The 12861-nt window shown below is 34.5% G+C and overlaps 1 protein-coding gene across 6 annotated transcripts in view; it reads left to right on the top strand.

Annotated features, from left to right (window-relative positions):
* The window catches only part of PPP2R3A (protein phosphatase 2 regulatory subunit B''alpha), a 32048-nt gene extending 24535 nt beyond the window's left edge, over window positions 1-7513 (top strand). For all 6 annotated transcript variants that reach the window (XM_034439673.3, XM_034439675.3, XM_087872165.1 and 3 more), the window contains 3 exons: window positions 632-750; window positions 3403-3509; window positions 5003-7513. In XM_034439673.3, the coding sequence (XP_034295564.2) occupies window positions 632-750; window positions 3403-3509; window positions 5003-5099 (323 nt within the window). In that variant the 3' untranslated portion in view covers window positions 5100-7513. The remainder of the gene's footprint in view (window positions 1-631; window positions 751-3402; window positions 3510-5002) is intronic.
* Window positions 7514-12861: the final 5348 nt, after the last annotated feature.

Genomic DNA, 12861 nt, shown 5'->3' with positions numbered 1-12861 from the left:
TTTTTCTACTAGCGGTAGCTATGTTTCAAACTACAGGTAAGAAGTTTCTTTGTTTGTAAACACAACTCAGACAATTTACTTGGCATCTATACAAAATGACATTTTACATAAATTAATGGAAAAGGCTTGTGACAAGTTCATATGATCAGATTGATGCCCACCAGTGGTGGGTTTCAAAATTTTTTACTACCGGTTCTGTGAGTGTGGCTTGGTGGGTGTGGCTTGGTGGATACTGCAAAATCCCCATTTCCTCCTGATCAGCTGGGACTCGGTAGGCAGAGAATAGATGGGGGCGGGGCCAGTCAGAGGTGGTATTTACCGGTTCTCCGAACTACTCAAATTTTCCGCTACTGGTTCTCCAGAACTAGTCAGAACCTGCTGAAACCCACTTCTGGTGCCCACTGATTCAAACTGAATGCACAAACTCAATTTGTTTTGGAAGTAAGCCTACTGAGGAACCTGTGATTCAGCTTTGAAATATGCTCTTACTACTTGCTCTCCTTGACAAATCTTTAGTCACTGTTATGGGATACATGAAGTAGGGGCTCTTTTATTCCAATCTACTAAGAACTGTTGGTTTGATAGTATGCTGATAATTAATATGCTGATAGTTAATATGCTGGTTTTTCAGGAAGAATTACTCTACGAGATTTGAAGAGATGTAGAATGGCTCATGTATTTTATAATACTTTCTTTAACCTTGAAAAGTATCTGGATAATGAACAACGGGATCCCTTTGCTGTGCAAAAGGTATAAAGCAGCTCTATTTCAAAGTAATGATTACTTAAAGGAAAAACCAGAACATTATAGAGAAAAGTAACAAGAACACTTTTACATAATTGAACAGGTATGGCCAGTAGTATAAATTCCATGACAATGTCTGCAGATGAACATTAAGGCAAGTGCACATTGCATTATACTCTTATGACCCAGGGCAAATTAGCCATTGCACTGTGCCCTAGCATACATTTCTGCACCTCTTACTAAGCTGAAATTATTATACCTGATTGCTTGATCTCATTACTGGTAAAGCCTGAGCCCATTGCCATTAGTGACAATTTGGGGTAGTTTTTATTAACTGGAAGTGAGATAGATGCCCCTAATATGCTCTTTATTTAAAATTCTTGGCAGTGTTTTGCTCTGATATATACGTTGGAGCTGTACCATACTGCAAAAAGGCAGATATTAAATTTCATTTTAACACTTAAATTCCTTGGTGGAAGAGAGGTAGGATGGAGGAAGAGAAAGTAGTGAATTTAGCGATTGATAGGTCTGTTCTCAAAGTAATCTTTGGGATGAAACTACCATTGATTGCTCCAATTGCAGCTTTTTGGATTGTTTGTGAAATGGCTTTTGGAGTCTGATCTTTATTGCTTTCAGTCATGCCTCATGGTCAGCCTCCTCTTACTAGGACTAGGTGGTAAATCACAAAGCTTCACAACTCAGCTTCTGTCCAAGGCTAAACTTTGCAGACAAATCAGCTAGAGGAGAATTTTATTGCAAACAATAATGAAGAATGGAACCATACCGAACACTGCTGGCCATCGGTGAGGGTACAAATACCCTCAGTAGTATAAATGCATGGAATAGTGCTTGATGGTCTTGAAACTGAGTAGCTATCATATATTTACATAATTTCCATATATAGACCAAAAACTGTTAGCTCCATCTTCAACTCTCACACTCGTTAAGTTTCTTAGTGACTTTAGATATGAGAGATTGGGGATAGAACACATTGAATTGGTAGCTTATTTCATAAATGGCAACAGTGCAATTGGTGAGAAATCTGACTTATTATATTTCTTAACTACATAAGAGACTGGGAAATTCATTTTAATTTTCAAGAGTCTGTATTTACCTGCACTACAAGATATCTTACTGAAATACATGTAGATCTTGTTTCCTCTGTCTTACAGTATGTACCTACCACATTGAACTCCTAAAGTATAGGCCAGGATATCAGTTCCATGCATGCATACATATATACATCAATTATTTATTACATGTATAAATAAATTTAGATCTCTTAACAAGACATTAAAAGAGAAAGTGCGTAGAAAAAAACCACACCTGTGTGTGTACACTTTTTTTCTCTGCACTTTTTAAATGTCTTGTTTAGTTTTGCTTTGTTCTTGTATTTTTTCCCTTTTTTGGAGTGTATTTTAACATTGAATATAAAATTAAAATATATCTTTTTCTTAGAATAGGTTCCTGTAATGAACAGTTAGTATGATATGTAATCATTAATCATAATGAGGGTTTTCTGTTGTGAAAAGTAGAATAAGAACCAAGCAATACCATTTTCTGTTAATATATGTTAATATTAAACCAATGCTCAAATCTTGTTTCGGATTTCAGTTACTGTTGACTGAAACCATAACCTTTTGGCTTTGGGCAAGTTAATATGGTTAAGGAGCCATATGATGTTGGTGAAAAGGTAGCAGTATGTTTGTGTGGGTGTATGCATATCTAATATAATGTTTTCATGTGTTATGTAAACTCTCAAAATTGTTTCAATTTGAAAGGATAGCAAGGTCAGAAATACTCTGCAACCTTTTCTTTAAGTCAGAGATTAAATCTTTGAAACAACTTCTGTATCATGACTAAACTAATTTTTAAAAATATAATAATGAAGTATCTAAAATCTCTTTTCCTTAATATTTTTAAATATAAATAATTTCAATACTTTGCATTTTCTTGAACAGGTAGCCTTCAACTTACATTGTGACCAGCATTGTTGCCACTAAGCAAGATGGTCATAAAGTGTGATGTTATGTGACATCAGTCATCATGTGCTTAGTGACATCAGTCCTGGTTGCCATTATTAACTGAGGTCTTCTCATGACTGTGACTTCCAACTTCATGATGGCTTCCCCGTTAACTCCTTATGTAAAGCCAGTAAGGAACCTTGGAAATTGTGATCCTATGACTGCAACTCACTGCCATGTAATCACCACCCTGGCATTAAGCACACAGATCATTATCACTTAACTCTGGGGATGCCACAACTACTGGAAATCTAAGGACAGATCATAGGTCTCCCTTGTTCAATACCGTCATAATTTTGGTCACTGAACAAATTGACTACCAGGGACTACCTGTACCTATGGAACTGACTGTTTAGCTTAAATGAATTAAGACACTCTGGATTGGCTTATCTAAGTTCAGATACATACAAACACAATCGTTAATTTTTAATTATTTTGTATAACTTAACATAATATTTGCAGGATATTTCATTTACAGATAATTACAAAATTATCATACAAAAAAGTATGATTCTTCTTTAAATAGTATAATAGTTTATTACACTGTTTATTGTAGATACTTACAATTATGCATGTCATAATCTTTAAAAGACTTGTTAGATTTTATCTGTTTCTTACTAATCCATTTATTTAGGATATTGAAAATGAAAGTCCAGAACCCTCTGATTGGGACAGATATGCTGCTGAGGAATATGAAATTCTTGTAGCTGAGGAGTCTGGCAGTGTACAGTTACAAGAAGGGTGAGAAAAGTAATCTTAAAGTTGCTGTTCCAAGTGCTGAAACTTATTGCTGAAACTAGTAGCGTTTTGAAATAAAGTTAAAATGACAAAGCATGTTAAAACAGAGAAAATTTTGTTACTAAGAATCAAAATCAAATGGCTAATTAAAGGTCTCTAAAGCAGTAAGATGAAAAGAGAAACTCAACCTCACAACCCTATTCCTTAGGCCTTGCAAAACACCTGCAATCCTTACCATTCCAGAGTCAGTAGGAGTCCCCGAAAGTTATTCTGAATGCAGTGGGAAATTTGAACCAACCTTATGACCAAAATAAATAATTTTGTCTTGATGTTTGCAATTGGATGGAAATATAAGAACAAAATCCTGATGAAGTTAAAAAAGAAACAGATAAAATGAGAGGCTCAGGTCAAAAGACTTTTGATATTTTAGAGGCCCTGACCTCAATCCACACTAGAAGAAAGGACTGTCCTGTTTTTAATTAAACCTGGAATGCTAGGTACTATGAGTGTTTGGTAGAGTCTTGCCTACCTTGGCTGATTTCAAAATGCTAAACATGGTTTGATCTGCTTATTAATTTAATGCTAGACTGGAAAGTTGAAAAAACATCCTGGAAAAAGAAACTGGCTCATCATGAGGAAGCTCAGCCTTAATCCATCTATTTACAGACTAATTTTGGTAAGGTTGAATGAAGATAGGTAGTATTTCAGAGTAGTGTAGTCATTTTGGAAGCACCCTGTCTGTTATTAACCAAATGTACTTTTCTCCTCCAGCACTCCTATTAGACACTTGTTTATTCTAGAGACCAAATAATAATCTGTGTTTTTAGAACCTGCATATTCTCCTTCTCAAATCCTATTCCAATAAGGAATAATACTTGCATACACTTCTAAGATCACTTACATATGTGGAAAAAGTGAGATGAATAAGCAGCATTCAGCTCAGATGCTAGTTTATCTCAGGTGCAAAAAGAAACTACCTTCAAAAGCGGTGTGCCTCTTCCTGTACTCTTTTGAACCCAATACTTACGAGGGAAATGGGCAGTTAAAAAGTTTGATTGATAAATAAACAAACAAACAAACAAACAGACTATCCCTTCCAAAGTAGTCATTTGGGAAGTGGAAGGATTTTCCTTCTTAATTTTGCAAAATTTATATTGTGTCACTATAAATGTGCAAGTAAAGGCATGCACAAAAAATATAAGGAAAAAAATGGCAAAGTGGTGAAGAAAATGGCTACAAAAACATTTACAATATTTACAATTGGATGTTATGATAAATTATCACATAAATTATTTTGAACTATTTTCATCTGAATCCTTTACTTACACTCAACTGTATTTACCCTATTCAGTAATTCAGACTTGCTTTGTCTTTAGGTTTCATAGGGCTATATTTTATATTAATTTGTCTTCATATTTTCTAAAATTAGTGTCATTTGAATATTAGAAATTGAGTCAAACCATTTTAGTATTAATCTTTTTATTCATTTCTTGTAGCTCCTTTGAAGATGATTATGAAACAGATGAACTCTTATCTATGTCTGAAATTGAAGAAAAGTCAGATAATTTAGTTATTTCGCATCTTTCAGCATAAGAATGGAGATTTGTCCTCAAAGTCTACCATTATTAAACACAAGAATCTTCAGTTCTTACATTTGAAGAAACAATAATGTTATTTGATGAAGTACCATCATCTGAAACAAAATCATAATTATACAAGATATATTATTTGTTTCTCTAATGTGATAATTTTCCTAACTGTTCGGGTATGCATAGAATTTGTGCAGACATTCACGGAACCTGTAAGGAAACAACAAAGACTGGATAAAGGTGAAAAGCTTCATATTTATATATAAAAAAAGAATTTAAAACAATCAATAAATACTTGAGGATTTTTTTCCATTTTGGATTATTCCTCCTCTTCTTATTTAGATGCTATGTTCAGTTTCTTTCTTGTTTTACAACATAATTGTATACTAATGTTCAGTTTTTTGATGTATCAGAAGTACCTGTCAGTTTTCTAGATTATTTCTAGCTCACTACAGATATTTATATGCATTACAGAATACTGAATGATGATAATGGAATTTTGGAATATGGAATTTTCAAGGGTTTATTTAAATCTAGTGTCAAGTTCATGTTTCTTTGGTTTAAAGTATAATAGAGAAAAGAGATAGCCCATTCGTTTTTATGGTTGTTCTTCATGGGAATTTTTTCTTTTAACAGAATAACACAATAATTCTGTAATTTTATTAAATTCTTCTTAAAAAATCATTAATGCCTTAATAAATGCAACAATTCCCCTCCATAAAAGAGAAATTGGTATGTTTTCCAAACTTAAAAGAAATGAATGACCTAAAATTCATAGCCGATAGGAAAGCCCCACCAGATTGATGCGTTTTAAATTGATGTGTAGAAAATGAGAATCAATTGACAAAATGAATCAAAACTCTCCCAAGAATAAACGACAGGTAAAAATAACATTTACAAGATAGATCCTAGAAGATGCAGGTAATACCTTACCTTACCCATTCTTTTGAATCTTGTTCTTTAAAAAAATTTACGCTAACAGGTAATACCCATTTTATAAAGGAAGCATTTACAATAAATTGTTTAAATGGTTCTTAGTGGCATAAAATTGACTCCCTTGTGAGGCAGTATGTTCTCCTTCAGTGAAGGTCTTGAAATGAAGACTGCATGGCCACCTGTTGAAAATGTTTTGGGAAGTCCAGCACTGAGTAGAAGATTGGACTTTCATTCAGAGGTGCTTTCATTTTATAATTCTGTGATAAAATAATGCCATAGTGACAATAGATACAATCTGCTTAGAAGTGACAATGAAGATAATTGAAGTGGTAGAATGCTCCTGTCTTTTAGGGCAAACAGTAAAGAAACAAGCAATCAAGGAATATACTACAGACTAACACTTAGTAGCCGTGAAGGCCTTGAAAAAGATACTCAGATGTGTGTATACTTACAAAGATCAGAATAGTGCAGGCAATCGTATTTCTGTGACACTTTCTGGAAGTGAAAATTGTACTTTGAAATCAGGCTAGAAAAGAGCATTGCTGCTTTTGAACTTTTATGTTGGATAAGACTTGTTAGAATACTATGGACAGCCAGAAAAACAAAGAACAAATGGATTATGAAACAATTCAACCCATAGTTCTCACTTGAGGCACAGCTGAATAGGTTCAAACTATTCTATTTCAAATGCATCATTGAAAGACCTAGTTCTCTAGAGAAGATGCAAATGCTGTGAAAGATGGAAGGAAATAAGATACCAGCAGCAAGATGGATGGACTTAGTTACAATAGTGATAGGTGCATTATTGGAAGACCTGAATGAGCAGGTTAAAGGACAGATCATCGTGGAAAAATCTATGTGGTTTCCAAGAGTTGACAAAAACCTGGTGTATAATCATCCAATCAGCATACATTAACATTACACACAACAAAGAGAATATTGTAGTTTAATATTGCGGATAAGCAATTGTTCCTGATGATGAAATGATTCAGTTCAGGAACCGAGAAAATATGATAGTCCACAACAAACACACCTTAAGTGATCTTATATGTGAATTGCAAATGAGAAGATTTTTTATGAAAACACTTTTTTGTTCAGTCCTGCAGGTTAGTTTTTTAATGGATGCTTTTCAAAGGCACCTGGTTCACCACCACTAGAACATAGCTGTTTGAAAATTCTTTTGCAGCCGATTTTAATGCCAATGTGTATAAGGAATTTTCTGTGTTCTGAAAGGATTAGTGATAAATTTTTGTCCATTTCTCATATGATTGTGGAACAGTTTAAGCACAATTTCCTCTGAAAGATATCTTTTGCATTCATTTTTAAAGTTTAATTTAAGTGATAGAATATGAGCATACTTTGGGCAAACTGAACAAGTTGGGGATTATAATGTTCAATTCCTAAGTGCTTAGCTTCTTTCTGATAACACAATACTAATGATTGTGCATTGTAAAAATACACTAAAAGAGTTTATTTTTTCTATGTGTGTGTATCTTTGTATATATATATATATATATATCATATCTTGGGAATTCTGGGTAGAAGATGGTGATGATGATACTGTAGTAGCAGCATTATAGTCAGTCTAACTTATCCTTTACACTTTAACTTGCATGCTAAAAGTTTGAAGTAGAGTTGAGCTTCAGGATTCCTTTTAAATGCCATGAGACAACTGTGAATAGAGTCAATATTAGTATTTATCTAGTTTATTGATGTAGAATATGATTGTCTATGAAAGTTTTGCCCCGTAGCCCCAAGTAGATTATTAATTTTCTGTGTGGGAAAGATTCAAAGCAATTATAGAGGAAAAAATCAAATTCAGTATCCAGCAGATTCCAGCTAGTTTTTAAGAAAGCCATAGTCTGAAAGCCTGGAGAACCATTACTAATTAATTTATATAATATTCATTTGGAAAGATCTATCCCATAAGATAAATTCCACTATGATGTACGTTTTTTTACACTACCAAATATTTTTCAATAAAATCCTATATAGTTGTAAGAAAATTTTGTTTCAAACTTAGTCTATTGCACCTTATTGGTCTATTGCACCTAGAGTTTAGTCTCTTGCACAATAAATTTTATCCTGGTATGATTATCATAGAACTATTATTTTTAACAGTGCTGTGTGCACTTTAAAAATGTTTTTTCCTCCAATGATTGCTAATAGCCAGCCTTGAACATACCTGTTATAAAAGATCTGCAATTTAAAAAATATTCTATTTGTTATAATCAAGTCCTGCTTTAGCCATGAAAGCCAACTGGGTGACTTTGGATCAATCACTTTCAGCCCAACCCACCTCCTAATATTGTTATTGTGGGGAAAATTGAAGGAAGAAGGTGTGTTAGATATGTTTGCCACCTTTAGTTATTTGTAAAAATAAAAAATAATCAGAAGCATTCTAGAACTAGAAAAAGTACTTTTTAAAAAATATTTATTCTTCTAATAAAAAGTACAATACAAAACAAAAACAAACATGAAACAAAACAAAAGCATACATTCAACAATAACAATAACAAAAGAAGAAAAAATAATGTACAAAAAAAGAGGAAAAAGTGATCAAATAAATTTAGCATTTAACATGTAGGATCCACCCTGGCTATTAGGTGCTGTGGGGGGGGGGGGAAAGCATTAAATTCTTCTCAGATGTATTTCTGAAGCAATAGCAAATAAAAGTATAGCAAATAAAGTTTTCTCTATAGCACAGAGGGGGAAAAAATCAAGCTCTTATTTTTAGCTCCTTTTGAATATGAGCCAATGAATGTTAAAAATAAAGGGGGTAATCAGTTATAGGAGAATTACAGTATACGGGACCCATTTTATGTAAATAATCTAATAATAGATCTCTCAGCCTATAGTTTATACAAGAATAGCAGATTTATCAAAGGCTGCTTTTGAAAAAAGTTGCCTCTGAATAAGGCTTCAATCAATCCTTTCAATGAGTTTTATGGAGTCCAGAGAAACTTCTTGCCCTTGTACTCCTTACATGTATTTCCACTGTTTCTTTTTCCATAAAAGAGTCTTGTTGAAATAGAGAAAGACAGTGAACAAAAACTCTCTATGCTTAAAATCTAGGGCTCCCTTGGTGTTTTCACTGGGGTAGTAACAAAATACAACAGCGCATCACATATTATTGTGAAGGACTCCTTTGGAGAATCTGTTTATTTTTGGGGGGGTGAGGGAGAGTGTACTCTGCAGCTCAAGACTAGAAGCCAAGGGTCAATATGTGGGTTGCTTCCAATCTTTGCCGGATGATTTAAGGGATTTCTCCTAGCTTCCTGACATGTTTTGTTTTCTTGAACTATGGCAGGACTTAGTATGTTTTTAATAACATAGCACCTCTCTGCTTGAAGCATGTGAAAGCTTACAACAGTTATATTTTGTTCCCATGCCAACCAAAACTGTTTCACCATCTAAACATAACAGTATATTAATATACATTATTTTGATTTGGATGCATTTTCTTCAAACTCTTATAATTTGAATTTTGTGTTCCATAAATGTGCCCTTTAACACCATCCAATTGTTAGGGAAACTATTTAGTTCTGTGCCCATTTCCCTAGTATATTTGATGTAGTCTCAATGTATTTATGATAGTTTTACAGTTTAACACTAAGTATCTAACAGATTGCACACATTTTGACTTAACAGTTTCGCATATGGTGCAGAAATTGATAATACACCTTAATTTATTATTTAAAAAACACTGGTAAAGTGAGTTAACAAATTTCAACTGTTTTTTTAATAGAAGTGACTGGCATGGTTCAAACTGGAATGAACACTGCTGTATACTGAATTCAGTTTGGCCTGCATGATGAACCAAGCTCCTGCAAACCTCTTATAGCTTTTACTTTTAAAAGTATTCTAATAATTAGTCATCTAATCTATTTTGAAATATATAGTTTATTTGAAGAAAATTGCTTTAGGGAGAATTCAAATACACTTTCTTAAGTACAATTTGCTTATATTTCTCAAAACTCTTGGATGTCCCCAACTTATTTTACTAGCAATGTGATTTCTATTGTAATGTTCCTATTACAGGGATGCTCTAAACTTTTGATTTTAAAGGCATCCCTTTATCACTCCCCAAATCCCTTTATTTATGTTAAAGACAAATGTGTAGATTTGTCAACATTATCTTGTTGTCTTAAACCCTATCAAATACCAGAGGCCATTGTTAGTAGCATTATTACACTTGAAGCCAAAAACATATATTGACAGAAATGTTGTTTTACTAGGGTACCTTAAGATATTATATTCAATAGCATGAAAAAGTGGGTTTTTTGCTTTTATGAGATTCTGTAGGTTAATCTTTCTGCCTAAAGACAGAAATAATAATACCTACCTCATAAGAAAGGGGTTAAAATGGTTCAGTTAGGTACATTACATAGATATTCCTTTCAGTAAAGAGCTCAAGCAGTATTTGGTTAATAATAATAATATGTACAGTAGCTTTTCTTATTGAGCAAAATGCTTTTCATTGATTGAAATGGGATTGCTTGGTTTTATTTTTAAAAAAAGTATATTATAATAGATATCAAGTTTTATCCATGGTTTATTTTTTAATAGAGCAACCACATATTTTCTTGGGCGATGGGGGAGGGGAGGGAGAGATTGCCACTAAGAGGCAGTATTGAGCAAAAGATTTAGACCAAGCTAAACTATTCCAAGCAGTATTAAGTCTATTAATAAAAATAATAGATGGAGATAATTTGTCATAATTCTCCAATTTTAACATGAAAACTGTTCTAAAATAGCTTTAGAGCATATTACATAGCTTTCGAAGACTAAGTACAATGCCAAAAAATTTGTTCTGCATGTTTAAAATCAAAGTATATTAAGTTTAATTAAGATATTTTAATGAACAGTAGGGATTATAAAACTAAAGGACAAATCCTTGTAATTCATGCTTATTCATATATGCTTTGTTAAATGTTAAAATTTATAGATATTCTAAGAGGTAGAAAAAAGTTATGAAACTTGTTAAAATTGACTTATGTTGGGAATGGCTTTGCCTTAGCTATTTTACTTTGTACTTTTTTTTTCTTTTGCAATTAAAATATATTTTTAAAACTAGTGGATGTTATTTGTACTGCATTTCATAATAGGAATTATGGAGACGGAGAAATATCTAGAGAGGCAAAATAGAATTCACACTTACCCAGAACTAATTCTCATTGAACTGGACATATTTCTGAAGAGAAACGAATAAGGTTTTAATATGTGTGTGACAGAATATAGTGCCATTTTAAATCAGTTGAATAAAAATCTGCAACATTTGATAGAGGGGAGTATCTAAACATTTGAGATATTTCCATATCTAAACAGAGAAACAGAATGACCATCAGTGGGGGTGGGGGAGTTGGAGAGTGAGCGACATCAGTGAGGAAAACTGCATCTGCATTCCTCATCCCGGAGCACCCCAAGAGGTTCCTCTCTCCAGGGAGAAAGAGGGCTCACCCATTGACCATTGACACCCACCAGCTAACTCTACCTTACCAGTAAGCATCCAAGTTGCTCCTTCATCCTTCTCTTGCTATCCAGTGTCATTAAAGAGATTTCAGAGTTCAGCCTCTGTTCTAAAGCAGCCAAATGCTGCCAGCTGACGATGCAGCAGTGGGAGTGAGAGTAACTTCCTTTCAGCTTCCCCATTGATTTGCTTTTGGAAAGCTGGCAAAAAGTGTCCGAAATCACTCCTCTTCTTCAACTGACCTGTGGAACTGCCTGCCACTTTGCTGGGGGTTGGGAGTGGAAACAATGGAATGACTAATGGGCGAGCAAAAAAGCAGTGGGTGTGGGAATAACTTCCAACTGGCTTTGCCATTGCTGCTGCTTGTAGAAAGCTGGCAGGGAGCGTCAGAAATCACTCTTCCTCCTCCTTGGCTGATCTACAGAACTGCCAGCCACTTGGCTGAGGGGAACAAAGAGAGCTGCAGACTGCAAGAAAAACTGCATCTACACTCCCCATCCCAGTGTGTCCCAAAAGCCTCCTCCCTCCATGGAGAAAGAGGGTTCACCCATCAACCACCAGTGCTCTCCAGATAGCCTTACCTTGCCAGCAGACATCCAAATCACTTCCTTGTCCTTCCCTCACCACACATCGCTATTAAGAGATTTTAGATTTTAACCTCAATTTTGAATTGCCACTTACCTGTTGGGCCACCAGCCACATGGGTGTAGCAGTGGGATCAGGAGCAACGTTCTGCCAGATTTTCCATTGGCTTTTCATTTGGGAAGCTGGCAGGGAGTATTGGGAATCACTCCTCATCTCCATCAGCTGACCTGCGGAACTGCCTGCCACTTTGCTGGGCGGGCAGGGGGAACAAAGGTAACTGTGGACTGCTGGACAAATTTCTGCTTAATTTAGTCAGAAGCCTAGTGGCACTGAAGCAATCACAACTTCCCCAAATTTGTTGTTTTCCCTCACTTTGTCTTTCACTACCGATAATTCACTGACCTTGATATACGTAATAAAAGGCTTGAATCTACTTCTTGAATTAGCTCCCCTAATAGGGAGCATGACTTTAACATGCTCCTCATTAGGATATATTATTGAGAAAAGCCCGAGAAGGTGCAACTGTTCTTGAAAATTAGTGACAGATTTTCTCTGAAATAATGTATGGGGCTAGAATACCAAAAAGCAGCATGGAAAGTATAGTATGAGGATATACAGACTCTTTTGTAAGTGCCATGAGGCTTAAATCATCATATTCCTTAGCATATGTGTGCAAGTATACTGTGTATTACATGTGCAAATCCCAAAAATCAGGCTAAAAACATATAACATGGCTAAATCAACTACATACAAGTTCATCACGAAAACACAGCCA

The sequence above is a fragment of the Pantherophis guttatus genome, chromosome 6 (genome assembly GCF_059756535.1).
Source record: "Pantherophis guttatus breed Tessera chromosome 6, ASM5975653v1, whole genome shotgun sequence".
Taxonomy (NCBI): domain Eukaryota; kingdom Metazoa; phylum Chordata; class Lepidosauria; order Squamata; family Colubridae; genus Pantherophis; species Pantherophis guttatus.
The sequence above is the reverse complement of the archived record's forward strand: the minus strand, read 5'-3'. Positions and strand labels throughout refer to the sequence as shown.